General features: G+C 39.7%; 4 protein-coding genes and 1 long non-coding RNA gene across 12 annotated transcripts; 2 read left to right on the forward strand and 3 right to left on the reverse strand.

Moving 5' to 3' along the window:
• Positions 1-910: 910 nt before the first annotated feature.
• Positions 911-15,086, forward strand: Mgat2 (alpha-1,6-mannosyl-glycoprotein 2-beta-N-acetylglucosaminyltransferase). Of its 6 annotated transcripts, none has more exons than XM_070658599.1 (10): positions 911-6,918; positions 8,339-8,388; positions 10,227-10,256; positions 10,543-10,623; positions 10,742-10,925; positions 10,997-11,419; positions 11,555-11,864; positions 12,354-12,674; positions 13,349-13,599; positions 13,706-15,086. In XM_070658599.1, exons 3-10 carry the CDS (start codon positions 10,250-10,252, stop codon positions 13,932-13,934), a joined length of 1,806 nt encoding a protein of 601 aa, XP_070514700.1. In that variant the 5' UTR covers positions 911-6,918; positions 8,339-8,388; positions 10,227-10,249; the 3' UTR covers positions 13,935-15,086. The 6 variants fall into 6 exon arrangements, with proteins under 6 accessions (XP_070514700.1, XP_070514702.1, XP_070514699.1 ...); XM_070658601.1 differs by having other exon boundaries at positions 911-1,220; XM_070658598.1 differs by having other exon boundaries at positions 8,339-10,256.
• Positions 11,350-13,350, reverse strand: LOC139103688 (uncharacterized). The gene is made up of 3 exons (XR_011545939.1): positions 12,950-13,350; positions 12,315-12,865; positions 11,350-11,459 (listed from the first exon to the last, which is right to left on the reverse strand). It is a non-coding gene; the product is annotated as an uncharacterized lncRNA (long non-coding RNA).
• On the reverse strand, positions 14,410-18,730 carry LOC139103685 (protein D2). 3 transcript variants are annotated; one of them, XR_011545937.1, is made up of 8 exons: positions 18,318-18,727; positions 16,763-16,971; positions 16,573-16,682; positions 16,382-16,502; positions 15,750-15,963; positions 15,521-15,674; positions 15,254-15,427; positions 14,410-14,899 (listed from the first exon to the last, which is right to left on the reverse strand). XR_011545937.1 is itself a non-coding variant. In XM_070658604.1 (7 exons), exons 2-6 carry the CDS (start codon positions 16,779-16,781, stop codon positions 15,536-15,538), a joined length of 603 nt encoding a protein of 200 aa, XP_070514705.1. In that variant the 5' UTR covers positions 16,782-16,971; positions 18,318-18,730; the 3' UTR covers positions 14,410-14,899; positions 15,521-15,535. The 3 variants fall into 3 exon arrangements, 1 of the variants encoding a protein (XP_070514705.1); XR_011545938.1 differs by lacking the exon at positions 18,318-18,727 and adding an exon at positions 17,675-17,809; XM_070658604.1 differs by lacking the exon at positions 15,254-15,427 and having other exon boundaries at positions 18,318-18,730.
• Positions 18,731-19,391: 661 nt separating this feature from the next.
• Lwr (ubiquitin conjugating enzyme lesswright) lies at positions 19,392-21,171 on the reverse strand. The gene is made up of 4 exons (XM_070658605.1): positions 20,863-21,171; positions 20,405-20,488; positions 20,075-20,337; positions 19,392-19,996 (listed from the first exon to the last, which is right to left on the reverse strand). The coding sequence occupies exons 1-4, from the start codon at positions 20,926-20,928 to the stop codon at positions 19,930-19,932; spliced, it is 480 nt and encodes a 159-aa protein (XP_070514706.1). The 5' UTR covers positions 20,929-21,171; the 3' UTR covers positions 19,392-19,929.
• Positions 21,172-21,813: 642 nt separating this feature from the next.
• On the forward strand, positions 21,814-27,658 carry Swi2 (Protein singed wings 2). Its single transcript, XM_070657850.1, has 11 exons — positions 21,814-22,079; positions 22,188-22,942; positions 24,116-24,283; positions 24,467-24,629; positions 24,893-25,049; positions 25,251-25,399; positions 25,483-25,671; positions 26,176-26,334; positions 26,618-26,728; positions 27,010-27,099; positions 27,213-27,658. Exons 2-11 carry the CDS (start codon positions 22,914-22,916, stop codon positions 27,396-27,398), a joined length of 1,401 nt encoding a protein of 466 aa, XP_070513951.1. The 5' UTR covers positions 21,814-22,079; positions 22,188-22,913; the 3' UTR covers positions 27,399-27,658.
• Positions 27,659-27,686: the final 28 nt, after the last annotated feature.

A 27,686-nucleotide genomic window follows, 5' to 3' on the forward strand; every position in this document is an offset into this window, starting at 1 on the left:
TCGCTTGGCGTGAAGCAAGTCAAGCGAGAGAGACCTAATCAGCGTCGGTTTTAAGCGGCAACAATTAAAAAGCTAATTAAGCTAGGATTTTAATATGTGCAACAAGGAATAATATAAAATTAAAAAAAAATGTTGGCAGACTTATTATTTGTAGCATTAATAATAAAATGTAATTTTATTCCACGCACTTTTTTACGTTTCGATATATCAGTAATTTATAAACCAGCTTTTTATCACGAGAGGTAGATTATCAATATGTAAAATTCAATCGTCTGCCATCTGTGTAGCTTTTTGCGACATAAAGATGCTGTTATCAACCTTCCTGGTAAAAGACTGCTAGGTAAATCAGAATGCACAAACCGGCTTTTATCATAAAAGTTGGATTATCGACTGTATTGTAATATTAATTCTCCGAATATTACATAGGTGGTAGCTGCTTGAACTGTCCGAAAACTTTAACATTTATTATATTAATATTTTAATGTTTTCTTTTAATATTATATTATTTTATTATACTATTCAATAAAATTATAATATAGATATAATTCATCTTTAAAATTTTGCATAACTTGACGAAAAGTCGCCGCGAAAGTTTTCTACCTTTGAAGGTGTACTCCGACATACATTGACCCATCAGCAGCTCACGAAAGAGAATTTACCAAATTAAAAAGCATTTGCAATCGCTAAACTTGATCAGTTGATGCCCCTAGCACCCTCGAGTGCACCCTCGCCTAACTGCGCAACCCTTGAACCACCCAGGTCTTCAAGAGAGGCGACTCGCGCGCAACGGGACCGCGTTGGCAGAGCGCTGGCGTGCCGTTCCGTCGCTATTTTCGCCGACGACGCGGGGAGGAACGCACGAGGAGGTGAGCCGCGTTCCCACCTCGCTCGCGCGCGCGCGAGACCAGAGGGAAAGCCGCCAGTTGCCGAGGGTGGGTTCGCGTTTCGCGGGTGGCCTTCGAGGGACTCGCACGCGCGCGGCTGTGGCTCGCGTGCCGCGTGACGCGAGTGTGCTCGCGCGCGTGGACTATCCGGCTCTTCTACTAACTCCAGTTCGTCTTCGTGAGTCGGCCGAGGCGACGAACTCTCCGACGGATACGTGCATGTGGCCGAGACGGCGACGACGACGTTATTCCTCGTCATCGGGATCCCTCGCCGCCGGAACGGGGCCACCCTGGAACCTGCAATCGAAGCGGCCTGACTCTCTCCTCACACGACATGTGAGTGCACCCACCACATCGGTGGTCCCTGTCTCTCTGATACAAAATTCCTTCCTTCCTTGACGTCCGCCGCGTCCTGCCGATCGATTTCGCCTACGATTCGCACACGTTGCTCGCCACCGCGCGTCACCCTCCCTCCACCCGAATGCAACCCTCGACACATCACTCCCCATATTGCGTTCACAGTAGAACGTGAAAGCTAATCTTTCGGTCCGAAAAAAAAAATAGAATAAAAATAAAAATAAATAAATAAATAAATCGGTGTAAAAGATTATGAAAAAAAAAAAGATCAGGCCGATTTCCAGGGTAGGTGTGTAATAGGGACGCGTCTTAAGTATTGGCATCCATGTATCTGTATTTATTTAAGACCGAAAGTAGGGCAACCACGGGCTTCCGCGTGCGTCGGGTCTTCATTTGACGGAACGCGTGATTTTTTACACGCAATGCGTGCCACGAATAAACCTCGGAATCGTCGGAAAGAACGCGGGCAAGACGATCTCTACGTTGCGCACAATATTTACGTTACGTGACGTGAAGTTCCGACTTATTACGGCCTAACTGTAAGAATACAAAACGAACGAGCCTCGGAATTTAATGACCGAATTGTGTTAAATATTATGAACACCGAGCGCGTAATTACGTGGTTCTAAACGCCTTTGGCGACTTCCAGCCGGTGACGACACCGTCGGGTAAAGCGTCCGGCAATTGTGCCTCGCGATTCTCAAACGCAATCGAGAAGAATGACACGCAGGTAGTTACTGAAAGGGTCACCCGATTCCCACCTGACGGCGGACAATGGTCCTCGAATCTCAAAAGCCGAGAGTCGCCTACCGAGCACAGATCTTCGAGAATCGAACTTGGAGTTGACTTTACTTATCTAATAGCGAGAGTCTGGCTGGCAGAAGTCTGTTACCGAGTCATAGAATGCGATTGTCGCGTCACGTGTCTGTCCTCGTTACATACGAGCTCACTCGCGGCTATCTTATCTTATCGCATCGACGGGTAACCGATGTGCGTCAATTGCGCAGCTTTGACGAGCGATACGTCGTTCGATCGAGCGGCCCTACGCCCTACGGGTCAATCGCGAGAAACCGGAAGGGCCGATCTCTCCCGCGGAAACTCGCCCACGACGCCGGGTGCACCTTGTTGCGCGTAAACACGGTTTCCGCACCGCATTGTGTACAGTCACACCGTATCGTGGGTGTTACGCTCAGGCACGGCGCGGAGGATCGATATTGCTCTAACGCTGATAAGAAGGGCTCGTAACACACACCAAAGGAGAAGGGAAAAGGAGATCGAGACCGGTACGGTTCCGCCGAGCTTAGGTTTCAGCGGCACAAACACGCGAGGAACTACGCCCGTGAAGGCCGAAAACTTGACGAGGTTATCTCTGGTATATCTGTTGCTCACGAAGAGCATCCTCACCTTTCGAAGACCGTCGCAATTGATTAAAAAGAGAAACGTTCAAAGTTCACCAAACGTTAGGACTGGCGATTATTTCAGCAAAGATATTTATCTATTTATTCCCTAACGTACAGAAGAGAGATATTCCCGGATATTCGTGTAGCCTGTCCATTTAATATTACGCATTAAACTCACCCAGAATAGAACCTGATAAACGCGAAAGGATTAGCCAACGAACACAACGGCCTGCGAAATTAACAGGCTTGAAAGATTATCTTCGCAGTTGATTATCATTAAAGATATTTTTCTCGAGATAAAGACGATCATCGAACGCGTTACGGTAAATTCAAGAAATGACTATTCCGCATTAACAAAAATCAAGCCTCGATCAACAAATGCGAACCCGCTAGACACGTTTGCAACGAGATCTAGCGAAGTGCGCGGACTGCTAATATTTTTAGACTCGCATTTGATAGAGAATCATCACCGGGGAAGCGGAGTGCATATGCATGCATAAGTAACGGCGGGACGCTAGAATTTATTGCGCAACTCTTCGCACGCGATCGATTAACGTCGATTTGTACCATTGAAAATTGACCGCGGAAAATTGCCACTCCGAGGAGACAAACAGCTGACGCTTTCAAGATCGTGCATAATTCGTCCTCGCACGACGTGTCTAAAATTCCAATAGCTACCTCTTGCATACATACTTTTGTGTTTCTTAAATTACATTTACCGCTCAACAACTTTGTGAAACGAAACGTTAATGAGCGGCATGCAAGTGAGAATTAAATCGTTAACATTCATTAGCACTTTGCGATACAGCCGCCTTCATTAACGCTTTCAACGCCGCATTTAGATTAGAAATTTCTTACAGCGTAAGAAGGTAAATGGTATTAATCTCGAACGTACAATAAGCCTGATAAACGAGCTTCCTGCAGAAATTAAGATCAGCCCTCCCGACATTATAAACGTCAAATACAAAAAAAAATTATCAAAATAAAAATAATTAATAAAAAGAAAAAAAAGAATGTAATCAAAGAAAAAAAAAAACGACAAAAAGTAGAATTTAAAAGAACAAAATAAAATTTTTAAAGCTTGTGATAAAATGTTATTTCAAATTCAGGTTAAAATATTATTTTTAAAAAAGACCTCGCTATCCGCCCGCTGGCGAACGCTTTATACCTAGCTCCGCATTGTGTCGCATCGTTATCCAACATCCTGATTCGATCGCGAGGAATAAACCGTTTCCCTTATTAATAGATTCTGAAAATTACTTTACGCCGCGTTATTTTTTCGTCACGCAATGCTGCTTCAACGTCGACGTAACGTCGCAAAACAAAAATTATTCGTTACTTAAGTTTTTCTTTTTTTTTTTTTTTTTTTTTTTTGTATCAAGTTTGATTATCGTCTACTGTCTCTCCGTATTCTGAAAGTGCGTATGATCAGTTACGCTGGCGATCATTCCCGCTGATCGCATATACGCGATGGGAATCGACGTTACAGGTCCGGTTACATCATCGGCGTGCAATTACGACGCGTCGCACGCTCTGGAGCAGGTCTCGCTCATTTTCTTTTATTTTCCCGCTGTCGGTTTTTGCACGGTCGCGCGGTGTACGGCCTTGCACTTTTCGATTTGCATGCCAGACTGATGGCAATTCCCGAGAATCGCGAGGTATGCGAAAAGCCAGAAAGTACAGTATATACAAGCCGAGAACGGAGGACTGGATATTTTGCTTCTCTCTGGCAGTTTTCTCGTCCGGTATCGCTAATACCGCAATCTCGTCCCGCCGTTAACCGCATCGCGCACGGCTTCCGGTCTCATACGACGACGCGGCTGAGAAACTAATTATTTGCTCGATCCGGAGCCAGGCCGGAGAAAAATAACATGATACGAGTTCTGATGCCGGCCGCCGTTTCCTACGAGATTTCTGCGCCGAGATAACCGCGATCCCTTCGATTTACCTCGCCCCGAGTCCGATCAACTTCGAACCTTTCCTCTTCCTCAAGAGCCCGCCTCTACGAAATATTTTATAAGCCTCTGTTTCATACGTTTCGACCCGAACGCGCAATTTTTAGATTCTTAAATAAGTAATATAAGTATCAATAGTAATAACGTAAAACGAAAGTAATAATAATCCGAATCCTATTCTCAATCCACGAACAAATTTATCATCGCTTCGACGCTTTTTCAGCAGCAAAGAGGAAGCGTTTACAGCCTGCGAAAATCCAGGCCCAACTTTCTGCGCGCTCATTTCCGAGTTGTGCCGCAAAACATTTTGAAGCGTTAACAATTTCGCCGTGCTGCACGTGTAATCGTTACACAACGACATGTATGTTTGAGGAAATTAAATTTTGATTCGTTATCCGGTAATCACACGTGAATTGCGATAAACAAGCCGTATTCGGGAACGCGTCAGGAATGCCATTAGGCGAGAGATTTTTGGTTAATATGGAGGGTGGGCAGCAACACGAAATAATAACTCGTACACGGTATTCCCCTCCTTTCTTCCGATTTTCCCGGGGCTAAATAATCTAGCAGAGGGCGATGATCCGCACGCGAGATATCGCGACTCTCATCTCGCGGGGGAAGGGAAAAATCTAGATCCCGAGAAACGCATTACAAAATAACGTCGAGAGCAGATCTGGCAGAGACGCGAATATCGCGGGTGCAATCTCATTTTGCATCCTTGCACGCGTGTGCGTGTGTACGTGTGTGTATGCATGAAACATCCGCGACGGTGAATCTCGTACCGAAGGATTTTTCACGGCAACGAACGCGGACAACGACAGCAAAACGAGCGACGCGCGTATTTCCGTCCGCATTTTCTTTCTCTGAACCGCCTTAGACTCGCGAAAAGAAAAGAATTAATTCGCGACAGTCCCGCGGCGAATAATTCCGTACTTCGTGAGACGAACTTGCAGTCGGAACGTTCTCAAATGTTTAAAAAAAAAAAAAAAGAAAAACCCTTATCTTTGAATATTAATGCAAATGTTTGCTTTAACGACGCTGGCTGATTTCTTTTTGTAACACGACAAGTTGAATGAACTTCAACGAGGATGAAAATAAATTTGCTTTCCTTTAGGTAGAAAGAAATATTTTCTTTCGCCAATAAAGTCGCAATGTGTAATTGGAATTAACTCAATTTGCATTCCGGTGGTTTAAAAAGGGAATTCTTTTAAATTTTTATAAGTGCTCGTCGGTGCCCATCGATTTTTCTTAACGCGCAATAAAATTGAACGGGTTCTAATTGATTGCAAAACACGCGGCGTATCTCATCGGAATTTACTTTACATTCCTCCCGTGTCGCGGTTATTTTATCACGAATATCTAGCAATTTTGATCTCCGTCGGGTGCGATAATGTTTTATTGCGGCATCCCGAATCCTCGCCACGTGAGCATTTCGGTAACGCGGATATACATACAGATCACGGTAATATCGCACGAAGTGTATGATTCATTCGGTATATAAATGTCTATATAAGCAGAAGCTATATTTAATACCTGACATTATGCAAGTTTTCTTGAAGTTTCACGATCACAAATGGAATTAGCGAAAAGTGCGATTAATTAAATGAAATTTACCAGCGAAAAGAAAAAAAAAGAAAAAGAAATTAAAAATTCACAATAATCTACAAGAATATCCGCGTTGCTCTAAAAATTACAGGCATCCCAAGAAAAAAAAAGGAATTACGCTGTGTCGCGGTATTATTAAAATATAAATGCAACTTCCGCATTTCAGGTGGAATAAGCAATTGCGCAAGGTTGATTAATTCGCATAAATGTCGCTGAAAGATCGCTCGCAATCGCGTATCCTCCTCGCGTCGCGCAACGCTCGTCGCGGAAATGATTAAGGCGATTACGAGAATGTCGAAATGTAAAAAAAGGGGAGACCCGCATACGTTTACCGATACACCAGCGAATCGATATTCAGGGACACCGCGGTAATATTACCGCATAGAGTGCAACCACACGTGCACACCTGAACGTATACGAACGTACACGTGTGTCGGGCGTGGTGGTGATAGCGCGTCCGTGTGAGCACCTATTGCCGGCTCCCTAGCTTGTGTGCATCCGCGATATATGCGTACATATGACGATCCGATGCATTATTCACCGGCAACCGACAGTACCAACGCCATGCGCGACGCGATAACAACTATAGCATCTTCTCCGAGAAACACAGAAATAGATGGTGCAACCGTCCGTCAAAAGCGTTTGAGTGCGGCGCGGGTTCGCGAGTAAAAGGAGCCAAATTTCCGGTCGCCGTCGTGCCGATCGCCGTGTGCAGTGGTACGTTCACCGATTCATTACTCGCGCCCGTAATTAAACCCGGGAGGAAACGCTGGAAGATGAACTGGGAGAAAATTGCCACGTCCCCCTCGCCCGCGATCCTCTCGCTGCATTTCAAGAGCATTTCTGCGCTCCGCGAGTTCGCTCATTCAATCCGAAGCGCGTTTTTCTTTCAAGAATTTTTTCCTATAATTCCTTCAGACCTATTTTTTTTTCTTCCCCGCTTTCGTGCATCTCAAGAGCATTTTGCGAGTTCGCTTATTTAATCAAGCATGCGTTTTTCTTTCAAGAATTTTTTTTTAATAATATTCTCTTTCTTATTTTTTTTTTTTAACAATTTTAGATCTAGCATGAAATAAAAAAGTGCAAAATAAGCTAAACCAATCAGCCTTCTGCCTCGGTTCGTTCGCGTTCGCAGTTTAACGAAAACAATTTTCTCGCTAGCACCGCGCACTTATTTTAATCTTAACTCGCTGATTAGTCGCCCGACTTCGTTGTTCTTACTTGCTCGCGAATAAATGGATAAAAATATTCCCCGCAAAGGCACAGGCAAAATGAGAAAAAACATTTCATCAACTTATCTCGCACTAACGCCAGCGATAACTAAAAGACACTTAAAGGCGACACATTGTTGTAGAAACGTGAATCGCGGTTAATATCATAACAAAAGATAAAGCTTTCATTAAAATCAAAATTAAACTATTCCAATTATGCAGAGCGAAAGATAATTAATATACTTAATTACGTCGCTTGAAAGGATCGAGGGAGGGAGAAAAGGCGGGCAATAAATTCGAGTGCTCTTTCCCTCCTTAGCGATAATTATTAATGAACGGCGAAGCAAGATACCGCGGGATAAAAAATATTTCGAGCACCCACTTTTGTCGATGGGCTGCTTTAGGGATTGAGGGTGCAGCGTGACATAATCAGCTCATTCATTCATACAGCATACTAATGCGTATACATGTCGCGTTTGTAAAGACTGCTATCTAAAGGCTCATTTATGCGGAACGATGTAGGATCGATATCGCCGGCTCGTAGCCAGCTCATAACGTTATTTTAATTTCATATATTCGCGTTATGTCATATGTACATTTTCCACTCGAGCGTAGTAGCCCACGTTTATACTATATCGGTTCCCTGGAACGTTATCCATTGATATCGTGCGCATTTCAATCGCGATAACAAGATCGATACTTTAATTTACTTATTGGCTTTTATACGTATGCAACCTACTGTTTGATGGCTATTATTTTTTTTTTTTTTTTTAGATAAACGCGTTGATACGAGTATAAATGTAATAAGGAAATATTAATAGTTCGATTTTCTTTTATTTTCAATTATTCATATCTCGTTTTATTTATTACGGTGGAATAAATGCAGCTTAAAATGATTCATCGGGGTTTAAAAAATTATGTTTCAGATTTCGTGAAAAATGAAAGGCCGAACGGTGCTTCATTCTTTTTCACCGAGGTAATAATGATTGATAATATTATTTAAATCTCTCGAGCAAATTGCATGTTACTTTGTCTAATACTGATATATTACATAAAACAATAATACAAAAATTAGAGAATCTGCTTATTTTCGTCTAAATAAATTCTTCCCTCCCGAAAAAAATAATTTTAAACAAAGTTGAATGGTATTTTTATAAGCAAAATTTTATATAAGCACTGAGAATACATAGCATGCGATTCGCGCGCGTTATTAAACTCGGATATTAATTTCTTTAAGATAATTACAATTAAATGATCTATAGCCTACGGCATATTATCGGTTGTTATATATATTTGTCTACTTACATTTGTATCTTCCGGTTGGGTTAGGTTAGATTATTTTTAGTCCTTCCGTCTGTCCATCCATCCGTCCTTCCTTCCTTCCTTCCTTCCTTCTGTGGCAGTAGTCTGGATTATCCTGACGTAACGTAGCATTGCAAATCACTTGACTATATCGCACTGCTCTGCTTTTTCTTATAAAAACAGTCATTATCACACGAGAGACGACCGACCGAAAGAATGACGCGGAATTATCGCGGCGATTTTCTACGATTAAAATTACGAAGCGCGACGAACGATCAGCTGTTGTACGAATATCCACTCTCAATAATCTCGGTAGCGTTGCTTATTTTCGCCAGGTTTTCACTCGAGTCGTCTCGACACAAACTGACTGCGCGACGTAACAAGAGTTCTTAAAAGTCATCTTCGATTTTTCGATCAATTCGTTCGCAGAATAAACGGTGCTGATAATTAGCGCAAGGCCGCGAACGAGACGGGCCGCGATATGTCGAATACAACGTTCCGGATTAAATGTTCTCCGCGCACTTTATGTTCCTCAAAGTCACTTGCTCGATGCGGGATGAATCTCGGCCGCGACGAAGACGAACGAGGTGCTGATCTCTCGCTCTAACAATGACGATTACCGGAATCAGCTGAACGTCACTAAAGGAGATGACGAGTGAAGCGGTTGGTAACACCGAATTCGTAGCGCAATTCAAGCCGGACGCTCCGTGCGCTGCGCCGGCTTCTTAACCTTGTCGTTCCGAAGTATTTTTTCGGATCACGAAACGAAACATAAAACGATGAATGGGATAGCACGGGCGTGCAAAAAATGATTGTCCGTTCCCGAGTCGACAACGTCGACACTTATTCGAATGCGATACTTTCCTATCCGCGGCCGAAAATACGCGTAATTGCGGAGCGATTAGCATAACGTCCTCGCGCCCGAGCCCCCGCAATTAGACTGAAGTGACCGTTAGAACGATTTCGGGCCTTAGAGGAACAGAGAGAACCGAGTAAAGAAAGTGAGACGGACAATGTGAGAGAACCACATAGCATCGCGGCAAAGCAGCAACTATAGATAATTTATGCTAACACCAGTTCGTTTTATTATTATAGATATAATAGGATAGAACAAAATTTAATCAGGTTTTTACGTTTGTTAATAAGACTGGTGTGCTTTTTTAAAAAAGCATATATGACACGACACCTCAGGTGCCGCATAATTATTGTCGCAGTACCGTTCGATCGATTTCGACGGAAATCTCGAAGTCGGTCTTTCTCAAAACCGTTTGTCACTCGACGAAAATGTCAAGCGAAATCGCGGCAAGCTATACGAGCTGAGGGGGTCGAGGAAATTCGGCGTGCATTGAACGGATGCCAGAAAAACGAGGTGAATCGAAGATATCCGTGAGCGGATTTCTATGATCGCGTGTGACAACAGAGAAACAAATTTCTCGGCGCAAATAACTACGAACCTTTTTAGAATTTTTCGCAACGTAACTCATTAATACATTTATCTTTGTTTTGTTTCAGAACGATCTCCTAGAAATGACACTATGAAAGGTGAGTAATCAAATAGCTTGAAATCAAAATAATATCTAAGCAATGCATCATTCGACACATTTTCTCTTTTTAATTGCAAGAGAAAAATTTCTTAATATTTGAAAAATTCTTAGTCTTTTAAATAATATTTAAATCAAATCCAGATATCAAATAAATGAGAAAAGTAAATTTCTTGAAAACATTTTTTAGATGATATTGTAAATAAAATATTTTTTAATTACTCTTTTTTTCAAATTAACAAATACAATTGTTTTCCGGCTAATTTATTTATACTATATGTGCGTAGGAAAAACTCACGACTCGACCATACAAGGTTTTGCGAAGCAGTATCCCGGCTGTACACTATATACCAGAAAAAAGTCGGGAGGTAAATATAAAAAGGTGCCTCATTATGCGCACAAAGTGTGATCCGAAAATGTTCTTACTTTTTTACAATACCATTTTTTTCTCAATTAATTAATTTAAAAGGAAATACTCTTACTTAGGAACAGGAATCGCTGGAGGATCGAGACCGGGAAGAGGGATTTTATTGAGAACTCTCGTGTTCGTATTTCTCGCAACATTTCTTTGGCTTCAGCTGCACGTAATTAGTTTGACGGGTCGAGATGATTCCGGACAATCGTCGTCAAACGAGACACTCTTCTCGCTGGTGCCTCAAGAGCTGCACAGGTAATGCGTGAAAATAATTAATAATTATTGTTATTTTGTTTCTCGCCAACGCTTGGCTCTTTTACTTTCAGATTTTTAAAGGAAGGGCGCAACTTGTCAACAAACCTGGCAAACTCCAGCTCGGGGACCCTCACGGAGTTGGAAATCGCCGAAATACGCCATAAAATTGAACGAGCCAATGCAGATCAAAAAGTATACAACGAAGAGGCGTTCGGGCCGCTGGCTAGTGACGCCCCGATTATAGTCATCCAAGTGCACACGCGGCTCACTTATCTGCGGCACCTTATCGTTTCGCTGGCGCAAGCCAAAGATATCGAGCAGGCCCTTCTCGTGTTTAGCCACGACATTTGGCATCCAGATATCAATTACCTCGTGCAGAGCGTCGATTTTTGCAGAGTCATGCAAATATTTTACCCACACAGCATACAGATCCACCCTCACACGTTTCCCGGCGAGGGGCCAAACGACTGTCCGCGAAATATTCGCAAAGAACAGTAAGTTAATTCCTTGCACTCCATCGGCGAGCTTAATGATCTGTACAAAAAAAAAATTAAATTATTAAAATATTAATTTGAAATGTAGTATTTAAATTATTGAGTTTGATATTTTATATATATTGTGCGCTGCAGGGCCTTAAATTTAAAATGCACCAACGCCAAGCACCCAGACTTGTACGGCCACTACAGAGAAGCGAAGTTTACGCAAACTAAGCACCATTGGTGGTGGAAAGCAAACAGGGTGTTCGATCAATTGCAAGTTACGAAGAATCATACGGGAATGGTTCTCTTTCTGGAGGAGGATCACTACGTCGCTGAAGACTTCCTACACGTGCTCAGACTTATGGAGCGCACTTGCAGGCTCAATTGTGAGAGATGCAATGTTCTTTCATTGGGTACATATTTAAAGACGTACAACTATTTTACGGACTTTAGTCGTAAGGTGAGTCAATTTCGTACTGCTAACATACTCGTCACTCTCGTAATTTTGCTTTGCGCGATGTTCCACGCACAAAACAAAGACGTGCCGATGTACCGGGCGTAGTACGTTAACGGCAGGCACATCCACAGGCGACTGATAATGTATAGACAATCTGGATATTTGTTCAGCTATTCACACGCAATCATTTCGTCAATCGGTCATGAGCATTCGTATTCTCAATCATAATTAGCCGTTGTACATACAACGGCGATTACTTCATTGGCGCACGAGTACGCTGTCGCTTGTAGCGTTAATAACAGTATCTGGCAAAATTAGCGCGATCACTATCGACGGGACGCGATAAACTTCGCTTTCGAATAAAATATTTTCCTTTCCGATCTCGAGGGCAAAAATATATTGTTGCGCACTGTTGCACGTTTACAACATTATCCAACGTTATCATATGCTCACTATTAGTATATATGTCGATGTTTCACGCACGCCCGTTAGTTCCTCGGGGTCGATAGCGCTCTGCAGAAGGAGTTGCTGCGTGGATTAAAACGGCAGGAAGCGTCGGTGACGGCGCAAAGGCAGCAAACAGGCAGCAGGTTCGGCGGCATCGTCACCGTCGCCGGCGGCGATGGCGACGGTCTTAATAACATCGCTGGTAACGCTGCTGTCATCGGTAATAGGACTGCCAGTGGCAGCGGCATCAGGACCATCAGCAACGGCGGCGCGTTATCTGCCTACTATCAAAACGCGCACACGATGCAAGCGGCGCACGGGTGGGCCTTCCAGCTCCTGCCCAACCTTTACAACCATTATCAGAAGGTTCTACCGAATCTATCGAATTCCATCCGAGTAGCAGCAATAAACTACCATTTTCTTTGCTTTTGTTTCTCGCCGTATTAGAGAGTGCAAACGTAATCTCCTTTATTACTTCCCTCCTCTGTCCTCGGTGGATCTCTGTACATTGTCAAATTTTGCACAAACTCACCTCCACTGGTTTGCATTAATTTAATCTGAAAAATATACAGTTCTGTAGAGAATAGCGAATTGTGTGCAAACTTCGTAAGCATATCAATTCTACATTTAGTATTTCTTACCGAATGATGAAACGTTTCTGTCCTACAAAGGCAAACTTCCGTTTTCCCCAAGCAGTAGTGCACGTCCCAAGCATCCATTACCGTCGCACGCACGATACAAAGTCATAATACAATTGACCCGCTTGTCAAGCGTGCGAATTACCCTCGCACGCACGGCTAAAATCACGAGCCACACATCTTTAGCAGAAACAATTGGTAATTTTGTACTCCCGAATAAAACACAGCGGGAAATGTTTGCGACTGAAATTCTGACTTTGTCAACTGTTCGCTTTATTTATCACGTAGTCTGGAGTAGATCTTCCTCGGTAGGCTTTATACGATGCAAGAAACGTGACGAAAGTAATCACAAAGCTCTTTCAGCGATGCTTGATAACAGTGATATTTATTCTGTTGCGGCAGGCGGAGGTGACTCCGTGGATATCCAGCAAACACAACATGGGCATGGCGTTCAACCGTGTCACGTGGAACAAGCTCCGAAAGTGCGCGGCCCAGTTTTGCTCGTACGACGATTATAACTGGGACTGGAGTCTGCAGTACATCGCGCAAACATGCATGCCGTCCAGTCGGGGCGCCGGAATAGCACCTCGCGCTGAATCCGGACTGATTACGATGACGATGAGAGCTCCGAGAGTCTTCCACATCGGAGAATGGCGAGTATCAGCTCCTGTAACATCATTCATTACTTTCGTCATTGTTAAGACGAGTATTAACGTAACGTTAAGATTATTATCGCTAATTAAAGGCTTACTTTTGCAGTGGAGTGCATCATAAGAAAAATAATTGTGAGTCAACGGCGGTGATAGCAAAAGTCCAAAACGTTTTAAATGCGGCACGTAATCATCTCTTCCCCTCGCAATTAACGTTGACGATCGCTGGGACGGCGAAAAAAACGAAGCTCCGGAAGGGCAATGGTGGCTGGGGCGATGTTCGAGATCACCAGCTCTGTTGGAACATGACTATATATCCGGATCTGGTCCTGCCTTAAAATATATTCAACGTTATAATGGAACGTTTAAAGATAATCGATGGAATAACGCTACAAAATATCGAATCAGTCTTAAATTGTACTGAATTTTTATTACCATCGTTGTCAGTTAAGATCAAAGGCGATTGTGAGACCGCTGTCACTGCCACGAAAAGAATATTTCTTGCGTAATTAGAAATATGACTTGAAACGTTCCTTCAAAACAGAATTTAACATTGTACATGCAACGGATGAGAAAAGACATCGGTCAACTTGGCAATGAACTCAAATTGGTGCTATTTAGAAAAAAAAAACAGAACAAATAAATAAATGTAGCTTTTTGTGCGCATTATTTAGTTGCCCGATTCAATAACGTATGTGCAATATTGTACTGACGCAAAATATGACGTGAAAATATCGGAAACACTGCAAGTGAATAAATATTATTTCACGGGAAAAGGTATTGGAGCGCGTTATTGCAATATTGACAAGAAAATTTGCAGGGAAAGATTATTTATTCAGTTTCTTTATTGCGCTGTTCGTCGATAGTGTGATATAACGTTAGTAATAAAACATCGTTTCTTCGATTCCATTTTGAACTGGTATAATGCACGCTTCCCGAGTACTCTCGAGAACTGCACAAGTGTGAGAAACGATGTTTCATTGAAATATGCATTATCGATATTCTAAAGGCCTACGAGACAATGTAAATGGCAACATGTATTTAATTTCCATATCGCTAATTTAAAGACGAATGTCTAAAGGAAGAAAGGCTGTATTTAGTAATTGCGTAACTTTGTACGTACGTGTGTGTGTGTGAGTGGGCGCATGGTGTGTGAAAAAAAAGGAGATAAACTTAATTTTCTGCTTCCCAACTTAGCTTCTGCTCTTTTTAAGATATTACGCTCAACTGGGTGTTTATCAGGCTCGTAATTTGAATTACGAATTGCGCTCATTATATTCTAGTCAATGTGTATAACGTAACACTGAAAATACGGATAATTAATAATTAATCGTAGAAAGTAAGTTCATAAGATTAAGAATTCACACGTATTACTAGTGATACGCCCTCAAAGGCGCGGTAACGTCATGTAACGACCTCGGGGATACGAACGTAATGAATGTCTCATGTACCTTTTATATTTATAACAATAAAACAGCTATAAAAATTAATCGATTTTGTTAACTCGGCCTGCTTTGATTTGCCCTAGTAAGTTATTAATTATTTCTGATCTTATAAATTTTTCTCCAATATAACCAATTCATTTGCATATACATAAAATTTATATTTACTTGATATTATAAAGCGAGCACGTTTCGCGTGCATTGTTTGCTCTTACCGATAATTCAATCTATCGTTGATTCGTACTATCTTGTCTTTTTCGTACTATCATGTCAATAATTCCAAAATAAAATTAATTTCGTTAAACTTTTAAACATTCAATCGTTAAACTTATTCAAACTGATTTAGTTGTACTGTTAAAAATGATTGACTTAAACGGATTTCCTCGTAACTAAAAAAAAAAAATATATTTGATCAAACGCAGGCTTTTTAAAATAGGATATTTAGATATAAAGAGATTTAATGTATTGCGGTAAATATATACCTATATATTAGTCGATTAAAGATTTAAATGTTTATGATAAGAGGGGACATTATCATCGTATTCTGCCTTCATAAAGTTGCCAGCGATCGGGCCTTCCAAATTATACTTTTCCACAAACTTTTTTATGGAAAATCTCTTTCGTTGACTTCCGTCCCTATAATCAGATAATAAAATATTAAATATTCGGCTGCGCAATGTACACTGTGCTGACAATATAGCATTTTCTTACCAAGTGCTCAATCTTCTTTCGTCAAAGGTAATTGCGCCCTGGTTTTGTTTATAAAGGAGAAACACGTAGCGGTGTTTTCCGGTATTTTTCGGCGGCGCTGGGCCAACATACTCCGCTAAAACTTCACCTTTAGCTATATTTTCTTCCGGTATATTTCCTACGAGCCAATGTCGGAACTCTCGATTATATCCTCCTCTTCTCGGTGCATCGGGATCTGTAATTTATATGTGCAAGATTAAAAAAAATCTATATACATAATTAGTCACTAATGATTGGAAATATCCACTGTTAGCATGATTGTTAAACGTTTCCATACATTATATAAATCTTAGTTGCGACAATTAGCATGCCAAGGAATCTGCGCGTCGTTAAGTAATGGCAACGGAGAAAACTGGTTTTCGAAACGGTGAAAGTTGAAGTCTTCGAGAATAGAGCGTCATTATGCACTGCTTCGCGATTCACGAAATTCTCACAATAAAAAAACAAAGAATGAAAATAAATTTTACGCACTAAACACCGCGTAGACTTTTTATTACCTATTCACTTAATATTCATAATATTTTAATCATTAAAAGACCAGATTTAACTTTTACTTTTACAAATTAATAAAAGTCAAATGTTTCAAGCCTCACCCGTCAGAACAAGCGTGTATAAAACTCCGCCTTCGTGTTTATAGTGTATTTCTGGTACTTCGTGGCTTTCAGTCGGCGTGATTTCAGTTCCTAAATCGATTAATTTATTGCCATATTTTACCTGTGCCATACAAAAACGGTTTTACATACGGAATCTGTCTAGTATGTTCTCATTATTAATTAATATATACCTCGATCTTCTCGATCGGTGCTTTATCAATAATATCAGGCTCGATTTTCGCCTCTTTAAATTCCGTTTCCACATCACCTAAGGAAAAACCAACAACACACAGAAGGATTCCTGAAACATATATAAGATATAAATACATATATTACATAAATAAATATCACTATAAAACATTAGAATTTAAACTAACAAACCTGATATTAAATATTTCATTATTAGTCACACTGTTTCCAGCAAACTGCAACAGCAATGCTGAGACTAGTAAGAGGCAAAACGTTTTATGGCAAGGTATATCCCTACCCAACTTGCGTTAGAAGGTCATTTCTACCAGCCTTTCCAATATTGTATATGTATATCCTCCCATCTCAAAGCATTTATATCTGCAGATTTTTCCTGAAGAATTCTGTTAGATCACAAGCCATAAAATTATTTCGTACAAGATAAAAATATATGCTCATAATTTAATAAACTAAAAAAAAATTTTAATGAGTCTTTTTAGTTCATACTTTCAACATTGATATACTAACTTTCAATACTAAATTTTTTAATATTTTTAATTTACTATTTTATTTTATTATAAATGTACAATTATAATAAAAATAAAGCTTTTTATTTCATATGATCAGAGCTGTATAAAAAGTTACTTTACAATTGTATATTTAAATAATTTCACAATTGTGGCATTTTATTTTGTATTCCTTCAATCTTTTATCTTCCATTTTTTTCTTGTTTTTTTTTATTTTGTAATACTAGAAAGTGATATTTACACGTGTATCTATTATTAAAAAAAAAAGAACTGCATAAAATGATTCTTCAAAGTTAAAAGTAAATTAATTATGCTTTTATAAAAATTGAGAAATTCAAAGTAAATAAAATGATAAATTTCTCAGTCGACTCTATACATCTTGCAGTGTTTTACAGTTATTCATTAATTTTTCCTGTGTAATCTAATTTGTTTTTTTTTCTTTTTTAATTAACCACAATTAATACTATGTTATCAAAGTTTATAACCTCAAAATAAGATAGTTATTAATTATTTGCTCTCGATCTTATTAAAGATTGATTCGGCAATAAGTCACAATCAATCAAAAGAATTATTCATTAACCTCAAACTCAATTAGTTACTGGCTCCTGATCTAATTAAAAATCAATTCGGTCTCTTCAAAGAATATTAATTTCGTCAATCTCGTCTCGATTTTTTAGACGCATTCATCATTTGCTAATGACGGCTCGTAACGGATTTACTCAAAACTAAAATAAAATTATATTATTTGATTGGTTTATATGGCTTATATAGGCCAATCACTACCGATCGTAGTACCCGCCAATTTAGTAGCGGCCATTACAAATTGGCGGGAAACGAGGCCTCTTCGTGTCACCATCTTACCATATTTTCTAAGCATTTTCGGATGATTTCGAACAATTCAACTTCGCGAAACTCCTGAATTGACGGATTTGTCATCTTATTTATTTTAAATTTCTCGATTATTTAAAATCGGCATAAACTAATTATCGTTTTTATTTAATTGTAACCTAGGATTAATTACTTATGTTTTTTTTTTAATAACAAAAAATTAATCCTTAGAAAATGAATATAATTAATGTCCAAATGCTTATTTAAATTATATTTAAAGAAACGAGACGTGCTGAAATACCATGTAAAGCACATACATACGTAATTCGTTGCTGAAAATTAGTAATTGTATAATAGTTTTCTTTAACGTGGAAGAATTAGGCGAGTGTACTCACTCTGGCACGAATACTTTCGTACAGCTGGTGCTCTCGGAAATCTCGCGCATCGCTCTGCACGCGTCTCATCTTGCAACAGGACTCTTGGCTCCTTCTTCGTCTTCACAATTGTACACTGGATTACTGGAAGGCAAGTATACTGTTTGTTTCGGCGACGGCGGCTAACGTACGTGACCTTAACGTGGTGTGCGTCGAGTCTCACACGCAGTGCGAGTGCTGTTGAGAGCCGGCCACCGAGTATAGTCGAGAACCACCGTGAATCACCGAGAACTGAGGAAAGTAGAGGACCAGTGGAACACTCGACGACACATGTACACTCAAAGCAGGTATACCGTTCGTTGCGGTGAGTGGCGAGCGGCGAACGGCGACGGCGACTAGCGTACGTGACTTCTCCCCTTGATCCCCTCCCTCGGCCACCGAGTATGCGCGTAGTAGTGAGGAGCGTTCCCCCCTCATTCTCCCTCCTTCTCATTCCCCCGTAACCCGCGCTTCACGGCACATCTACGCACGTGCTTCATGTGAGATTCGACGCACATAACGGCCGTCCCCGAAACAAATGCTATATCTGCCTTTCAGTGTACTACATACTGCGTACTTCGTGTGAGACTCAACGCACACCACGCTAAAATCACGTACGTTAGCCACCGTCGCGAAACAAACTATACCTGCCTTCCGGTGTACGCGTAATAAGACATGCAGAGGCAGGCACGCGGTCACAATTCCGATGTTACATTTTTGCAATGCTTTATTTCTAGTCGTCAACTTTGTGCTCTAAAACGGAGACCTTCCCATTGAGTGTTTATAATATAGCATTCATTATACATATTATTGAATCCTTGATAACTAGATTATAACATTGACGTCACAAAGTGAATTTTCGAGATACGATGGCGATGCGTCACGCTCGAATAAAACAAAGAGCCTGAAGCAATGATTGATAACCGAATATGATAAGGAAATATTATGCCGAACTAATTTGTCCTCTGTTAGTTTGACTTAAGTTTCAACCACGTGTCCATTTGGGTGGAAAACGATTTTCCTGCTAAAATACATTTGCATACTCTCGACGAACACTTCGACGTTTTGAAACTGTTTATTCTCTTTGAAATTTGTACATACATATAAATTCTAAAGCAAGTTCACCTACACATGTCATATACTAAGAAAAAAAAAGAGCTCAATATGATAAAATTATTTTAGCAACTTGCTCATATTTTTAATACATCTTGTTTGTATCTTTGAAAAATAATTACTTGTAAGACTTAAAAGTTAAAGTTTAAATCAAAAAATAATTCTTCCTTAAAGTATATATATGTATATAACATAAGTCTTAATATTAATATTATTTATGTGTGAAAAAATTTAGAGCGTGTTAGTTTTTATGTTGATATGGTGTGCACTGCTTTAAAGTTTTCAGAAATATGCACAAGAGATATCACTTCAGTAAATAAATGTTGCCCATAATCTATTTAACTAGTTGTTACAACATATTAATTTTACTCGTAAAAAAGATTAATTATAAAGAGCTATCAGAATCAGAAAGTTCAGAAAAGCATTATTCACATATATCTTCCAAATGTCTTAAATATGTCGATTTAACGATTCACGTGGCTTATTCTTGTGGAGCCATCGCTCTGGCTTGAGCTTTAACACGCTTTTCATATTCCAAACGATTTTGGCTGCAAAACAGAAATGCTCATTTAATTTTTTAGTGTTAATAAGTATATAGTCACAAAACATGCTTCAAAAATAAATACCAATATATTGTATATGCTTCTGCTTGAGCTGGATCTTTTACATTTGGCTCATTGAGCAAATCTTGAATACCTAGCAAGATTTGCTTGATTGTGATGGCTGGTCGCCAGTCTTTCTCCTCATCTAAAAGTGACAGGCATACCGTACCTGATGGGTAAACGTTTGGATGGAACAATGGGGGCTCAAATTTACATTTTGGTGGACTTGATGGATAGTCATCTTTGAAAATCATACGTAATTTATATAAACCACCTTCCCAAGGAGTCTGTAAAGTCACGAGTTTAATAAAAATCAATACAAATGCATAATTCAGTTGGAAACAGTTGACTTACAGATTTCTTTCCAGGAATTGCACATTCCCAACTCATAAGATTAAGGGAACCATCTGGATTCTTAGTTGGCCTAGCTACGAAGCCCTGTAAGAAGAAATATGTTCCTTGCGTTAATTCAGGTAAAAGATTCAGAAAACGGTGTGTGATAACAGCGCTGGGAGTAACGAGGTCCTGAACAATTACACTTTTGACAAGATTCAAAATTAATTACTCATCGAAATTGGAGCCGGTCGTGGGCCTGAAAGATACCGCGAATGAAAGCGAAAGGCAGAGCGAATTAAACGTCAACTTTTTTTTTGGTTTTCCCGATCGGCTTAGAGCGCCACGCGGGCCATTGTTTACAATCGCAACGGATAATGGGAAGTCGCGGTCGGTGTTTCGCGCGCGCTAAGCGAGGTAATAATTAATAGTATGTTCCCGCGAGAATGCGGTGGAGGGTACGTGACGCGAGTACTCACGAATGGATGGTCCTTCCTCCACGCCTTTCGCTCCTCGGCGAGCCTGGCGATCGCTATGCCTGACATGAGGCCTGTGACGATGCGGCGATCTTCGGATGGCTAACTCCCGCACAGTCAAACGATGCGAAACAACACCCCACGTTCACCCGGTCGCGCCGCGACGTGCCCTGTTACTTGCGGACTGTTCCGCCACGAAATTTGAACGTGTCGGACCTTCGATGCCGACAGACAAGCTCCTTGAGATACGTTGCTTGCAAGGATGCAGTCGTTCGCCTGCCAGAGCTTTTGCACGCTGATCGCGTTCGTAAAAGCGTCACGGATTTGTTCGCGCGCATACGGTTAAGATCGCGAGATGGATTTTTAGAGAATAAACTAACGTATATGCGAGGACGACTCGACCGGTTAGGTAGAACGGTTTTTTGGGCTGGTCGAGTAGACTCTTACCAACGACATGAGCGGGAAACTTATCCAGCTAGCTGATTGGTTAGTCCAATATCCGATAGTAGATGGCACGCAATTTGAAATGACGGCCACGACTACATATTAGGAATTTAATAACATTCACAATTCTTTAAGCTGATTAATCACAACTAATTCCATTTGTTAGTTAAAGACACGGGTCGGCTTAATGTTCAACACCATTTTTTTTACATAATTGTTTTAATAATTTATAAAAACAATAATTAGATCATTTGTCTTTAATTCAAACATATCTAAGATGCACAAAGCAATTTGTATTAATTTTTTATAAAGATCCTACTAGCGCGCTGACCAATTACACCGCTCCATCGATCGCCCGATCGCTAACGATCCACACGACCCGTTGCACAGTTGAGAGGATACGCCGGTCACGCGAAGAGCATCGGAGCACCTTTTTCGATAAAGTGATCTTTGAGAAACTTGAGGAAGATAAAGTGCGCGGAAAACATTTTATATCGCGACCCATCTCATTCGTCGCTTAGAGTATGTTCTCGACATCGTTCATTTCGCCGACGTGATTTGACCGAAGAATCAAAAGGTTATTTCGCTTTACATCGTTAGCCAGTTTTCTTGTGTCGAGATCGTGGACTTAACGGGGCTATTTCGTGTCGTGGATTATCTCGTGTCGTGGACTATCTCGCGAGTGTCCAGTGCGCGGAAAGATGACTCGTCACGTCCCATCTGAGAGGAGGAGCAGACCCGGGAAGGGCATCATACGTCGGCGGAGCAACTTATAGGTAAATATAAATTTTTCTTCTTAGAAAATCTATATAGAAATAAAACTTTACCTTCACATTAATTTTAATACTAACATGTCTACATTAATGTTTTATTTTATGTTACAGTCACCGGCAGAACTTTACAACTCCGCTGAAGCTCATGCAGATTGGTAAGTCGCATGATTTTTTTTCTTCATAATTTGTAATTGTAATTATCATATAGAAATCATTATAATTAATTAATGTCCCCAATTATAATGACGCGCACGAATTGGGACCTGTCAAAAAATAACGCACGCGAGGCGTGCGCATGGTTCGTTCTAATTTTATTTTAAAAAAAATATATTACTCGGCTGCATTTTGAAACGTAAATTATTGCTGCAACTATCTTTGTGCTTTGCAATTGCTAAAAAAAAAATTTTTAATATTTGTACTTTAACGCGACTGCCGTTTATTGACTGACGTTATAGGTTTCGCTGTTTGAAAAATGTATTATCGCAATATGCACCGTTGCATCAGGTAGATCACATCTTCGCTGTTATCGCGCAATATGTTCATTACACGTTAAGCCATCAGGCGGTTTTAGTTATCCACCTGCTGACACGCCGAATACAGCTTCTATTTTCTCATTAACATCACCGGCACTCTTCGCATGACGTTCATCGCGATCGCGCACATGATAGTGGTGGTGCCGCTAAGACGATATCGTATTAAAAAATAAGTACCGAGTGATACCAAAGTTACCTGTATCATTTTATAAATATGTAACGTCGGCTTTTTGCAAATAAGTGTACTCGGCGCGATCAGTTTGTCAATATCAATAGCTGTTTATCGCAATTTACATTCAACGCGATGGGACTGACGGTGCAACAAACTCTTTTGTACGTATTTAATTATTCAATTTGTATTTCTGCCTGGATCTCTTATAATTTTTTTTTAATGGATACGCAGATATCTTAACGATAATTGATTTAGTTATAATTAGTTTTTTTTTTTTTTTTCTTTTCGAGTTTTCTTTTAGAGTAGTTAAGATTATTTTTAGACGCTAAATTAATTACCAGCAAATCGATATATGTGACTCGCTTGCAAAATTTTTAGGAAAAAGAAAGAAAAAATTGTGTATGCTACAATATAAATTCTACGATTTAATTAATGGTTAATATATTTGATTGCTAAAAAATAGTTAACGCAAGAATGAATGTAATTATAAATTATGAAACTATTTTTAACAAATGTTATTTCATTTCATTGATTGGGATCTATAAATAATTACAATACCTCGTGCATACGATGATTTACATACAGAGCAGATAAAGCAAAAGCACAAGCTCGATGATTAATGGGTAACATTAATTAAAATTAAACTTGCGATTGAGGTTTCGTTTTTTTTTTTTTTTTTTTTTTTTTGTGAGGAGATCCATCGTTAGGCGCGAAGAGATAACTGTAACAATATTTACATGATATTTAATCAGCAAGGCAATGCCGTGTTGACAATTGAAGGCAAGATCAAGGCGAAAATATTGCCGTCGCGTGATTTGTATTTCGCCTGTTAATTAAGCAGACCTGTGCACGAAGCGGAATAATTAGGAAGAACTGATCGAGCGCGGGAGTATTGCACGCACTGATAAGTTAAAGCAATCCACGTCAAAGACCGGCCGGATAATAAACGTGAGATATTAAATTATGTTGGCGAGTCAGTTAATGCCGGCGAGTATCGCGGTGTATCGGTCTCGTTATCGCGTCTAGGGCAAATAATGAAGCTGCCAAGTAATAAAGATTATAAATCTCTCCCGCGCTGGCCTAGCACACTTCCGTCGCGCGTCTTCGCGAGAATCCTGAGAGTTGTGTAACGCCGTTAAATAAACTTTTGCCTTGCGATCAAACAAGGGATAAATTTATTGTACCTCCGCGCGATTACACGCGCAGATGTTTAAATACACGTTGAGCTAAATTTGATTTCGTAAAGGAGCGTATCAGTCGCCGAAGATAATTTCACAGTAATTCCATCACGAAAATTCCTCGCGGCTAAACAATCAAATCGACCTTGTTTGCAGAATCGCGATCTTTTTTATGCATGCCCATTTCTCGCATGGCTTTACGAAAGACGATGATATTTGTTATCGATATCGTTCACACGCCGATGATCATCCCGAATGTGATTTTGTAAAAACCCGGCAGCGTCTCGTTTGCTTCAACGGTCTTAGAGACGAATGGAAGGCAAGGTGAGTTATGACAGAAACCTAAAAATTTAATTAAATATTATTTGATAGTTTGCAGCGCGATTAAGAGTACGGAGAAAAAAAAATTTTGTTAAACAAGCTAAACCTTTTTAACTAAATCTGGGGTTAATTGAAAAGTTTAGTTTGTTTAACAAAATTGTTTTTTCTTTTTTTTTTTTCTTTTAGAGCTGAAAGTGTAAATATACTTATTCTTTGCTTGTGGCCGAGGGCGACGTTTGACCCGCAGGAGATTTTACAGGGATTCACATTCTTACGAAAATTAATGATCGCGAACAGTAATTTAACTCGATTGTCAACCGCATTTCCGAGCGAGATGCAATTTCTGGAGGTAGGGAATGCTTGCTAAACGCTCGGAGAGCAATCAAAAGCTCTGCTTAGATTTCATTAAAGTTGCTTATTCGAATTTTCATGGACAATAGACGTAGTAATTGACAATTTTAACGTTATATCATCCAAGAGGATAGAAATTAAGCAGACCCTCTCGTAAGATGTTGATCATGAAAATTCGTGTTTTTCGCGAGATATATACATTTCTCCCGCATTTTATCTTGGAAACATTTACGGGACTTTAGAGAAAGATTCTATCGATAGAAAATCAATGTGACTGGCACCAAGCTACGTTCATTACCGAAAGATGCGTTCTCTAATCTACGGACTTTGAGGTACCTCGACTTACGAAACAATGCCCTCGAAGAGATTAGCGTTACGGCTTTCGATGTGCCTGCGTTAAAGCACCTTCATCTGGCCGGTAAAAAATTACTCGATGAAATTTTTATTTAGTTTTAATGTCCGATTTATGAAAGGGAATATGATATATGTATACTACATATATATTTTAATCAAACTTTGTTATAAGTCCCTTTTTTTTGCGATTAATAAATTATTTGATTAAAATCGCATTCGATCGGTGCCCGAATCGTGGATAATTAATGAGGATGTACTGACGAAGGTAATCCATTGAGATGTACGGAAGATGTAGCGTGGATTTTGGACTCCGGCGAAGGATCAGCCGCGAGTAAAGTCGTCGACAAAGACAAATTACTTTGCGCCACGCCGTATGATGGAAGACCTCTTGTCCCGATCGTCGAGATAATCGCGGTAACAAGAAAATACGTTTTTTTCTTATAATTGATGATTAAACAGTTCTCACGTTGCCGCTAAATCAATCTGATTCCTTCTAGACGTTAAAAAGGGAATGCGAGGAGACAGTTTGCGACTGCGAATTGATTTATGTGGTCGGACGTGGCGGGAAGCTCACGCAGAATCAGCTTATAGCTTTTATTTCGGTGAATTGCAGCCACCGCGGTTTAGTAGAAATGCCCAAATTTCTACCTACAGATACAACGTCTCTTCGTCTAAGTGGAAACAAGGTCGTTTGTCCGCATGCATAATTCTCCTCGTTTCAAGCAGTATTATATATTTACTTTGAATTCAAAGTTGTTAGGAATTAAAGAATAAAGATATCAAATATAGGATATTAAATTTCACTTGCTTCTCTTTTAATGTAAATATATACCCGAGTGGAAATTTATCTAGCTAATCTGATTTTGCAGCTAGTGGTTAGATCGCGTTAGCTAAATCAGTACGCGGGGAAAAACGTTTAGATATCTGGCTTTTTTGGCTTGTTATTAGAGAGTAATAATTGTTTAGTATCTCGAGGCTTTGAACGTTACGTTTCTGGCTCAGTATTACACAGTTTTGTTAGACGGCCACGAGATGAATCATGAATTGGCTAGCTAATTATTAGGTAACGGTGGGAATCAATTTCCACTAGACTGGTTTTTATTTAATTAATTATATGTTATATTACGTTATCAGGGAAAGTTTACACGCTAGATTTAAGTACTGTTGGTCTAATCTCTTGTTTACTACAGATCGAGGACCTAACTCCACTCGCGACAAATCCCGCTTACAAGTCCGTGCTGGACCTATACATCGACGATAATCTGGTAGAATCTATCGCCCGGCTAGAAGGATCAGACTGGCTGGACCGTTTCCGGCTCCTTAATCTTCGGGGGAATAAACTTACCGATGTTAGTTTGCCGTGTCAAAGTTACCTGACGTTACGCGGGCAGACAGTCCGCACGAATATCAATGTAAAGAAAAATTATTTCCGTCGACTTCGCGTGATATGGTAGAAGATTAAGGTTCGAGATACGCGATTTAAGATGGTTGTAAAGTATCACGCCGCGTTGTATCAACAAATAATAAAATAGCACGCTGCTATTTCACAAGCGCACGAGACCACAGATACAGTTTATGATTCAATTTTTTCATTTTTTTCTTTTATTTTTTATTTTTTTCTTTTTTTTTTAGTTGCCTACTTATGCCCTGGAGAACGCGTTACTGCACAATAGCAATGTAGCTGGCCTATATCTCGGTAATAATTCGTGGACATGCGACTGTCATTTTACACCGAGCTTTCAGGTACAAACCGATGTTGGATTATTTAAGGTTTTCAAGCAAGTGTTAATTAAAATTAACGTAATTACCGTTTTATTCAACTAAGTTTGTTATTCTCACTTTAATCGTTTTAAATTGCGAAAGGATAAAAATTAAATAATAGTAAATCTAGTTTAATCATAATATTAAACTCAGAATACACTTTTTTTTCTTTTTTCTTTGCTTTTAATTTAAAAAAGTTTAAAATAATTATTGTAGAGCATGGTTACTGTTACTTTAGTCGTATATTTTTCTTTCCACTTTAGGATCTTCTGATTAGGCATTCAAATATAATAAAAGATATCAACGACATAAAGTGTGCTTTTACGAGTGACAACGACAACTCAAATAAGCAGGTAACTAGCTGCACGTCTTTTTTATTGAGTCAAATTAAAAAGTAAGTTCATGAATAATGCAATCAAAATGCAACTGCGTTGCGCTTTAATGTTTGATAAAATGGTTCCCTCAGATCCGTGATCTTACGCGGATAGAGATTTGCATTTCGCCGGACGAGGATTCTTGGCTTCATCCCCTCGACGTTTTGAACATCGTATTGGCGTCATTAATATTCTTCGTGCTTGGCAAGCTTTTGTATGATTACTGGTCTTTTAAGAGAACCGGAAAGCTACCTTGGATCGTCGCCAAAATACCATGATAACGGTATACAAGTGCCCTTTATCCCTTGCAAAAAAGCCATCGAGTGTTTGATCATTAAAGTAGCAATCGAGATTGTTGCAACGAGATGAATAGTTGCAAACAATTTTTTATTTTCTTTTCCTTTTTGCATACAAGTTCTTTGACACAGACAAATTAATCTTTTAATTATGTAAAAAATTAATTATTTATATATATTTATTTGTATTTTGAGTTTCGTTTAAAATTTATAATTAAAACGTCAAAAGAATGAGCGATAAATTATATCGTAATAATCGATATATAATTT

Source organism: Cardiocondyla obscurior, linkage group LG06 (genome assembly GCF_019399895.1).
Source record: "Cardiocondyla obscurior isolate alpha-2009 linkage group LG06, Cobs3.1, whole genome shotgun sequence".
In the NCBI taxonomy this organism is placed as follows: Eukaryota; Metazoa; Arthropoda; class Insecta; order Hymenoptera; family Formicidae; genus Cardiocondyla; species Cardiocondyla obscurior.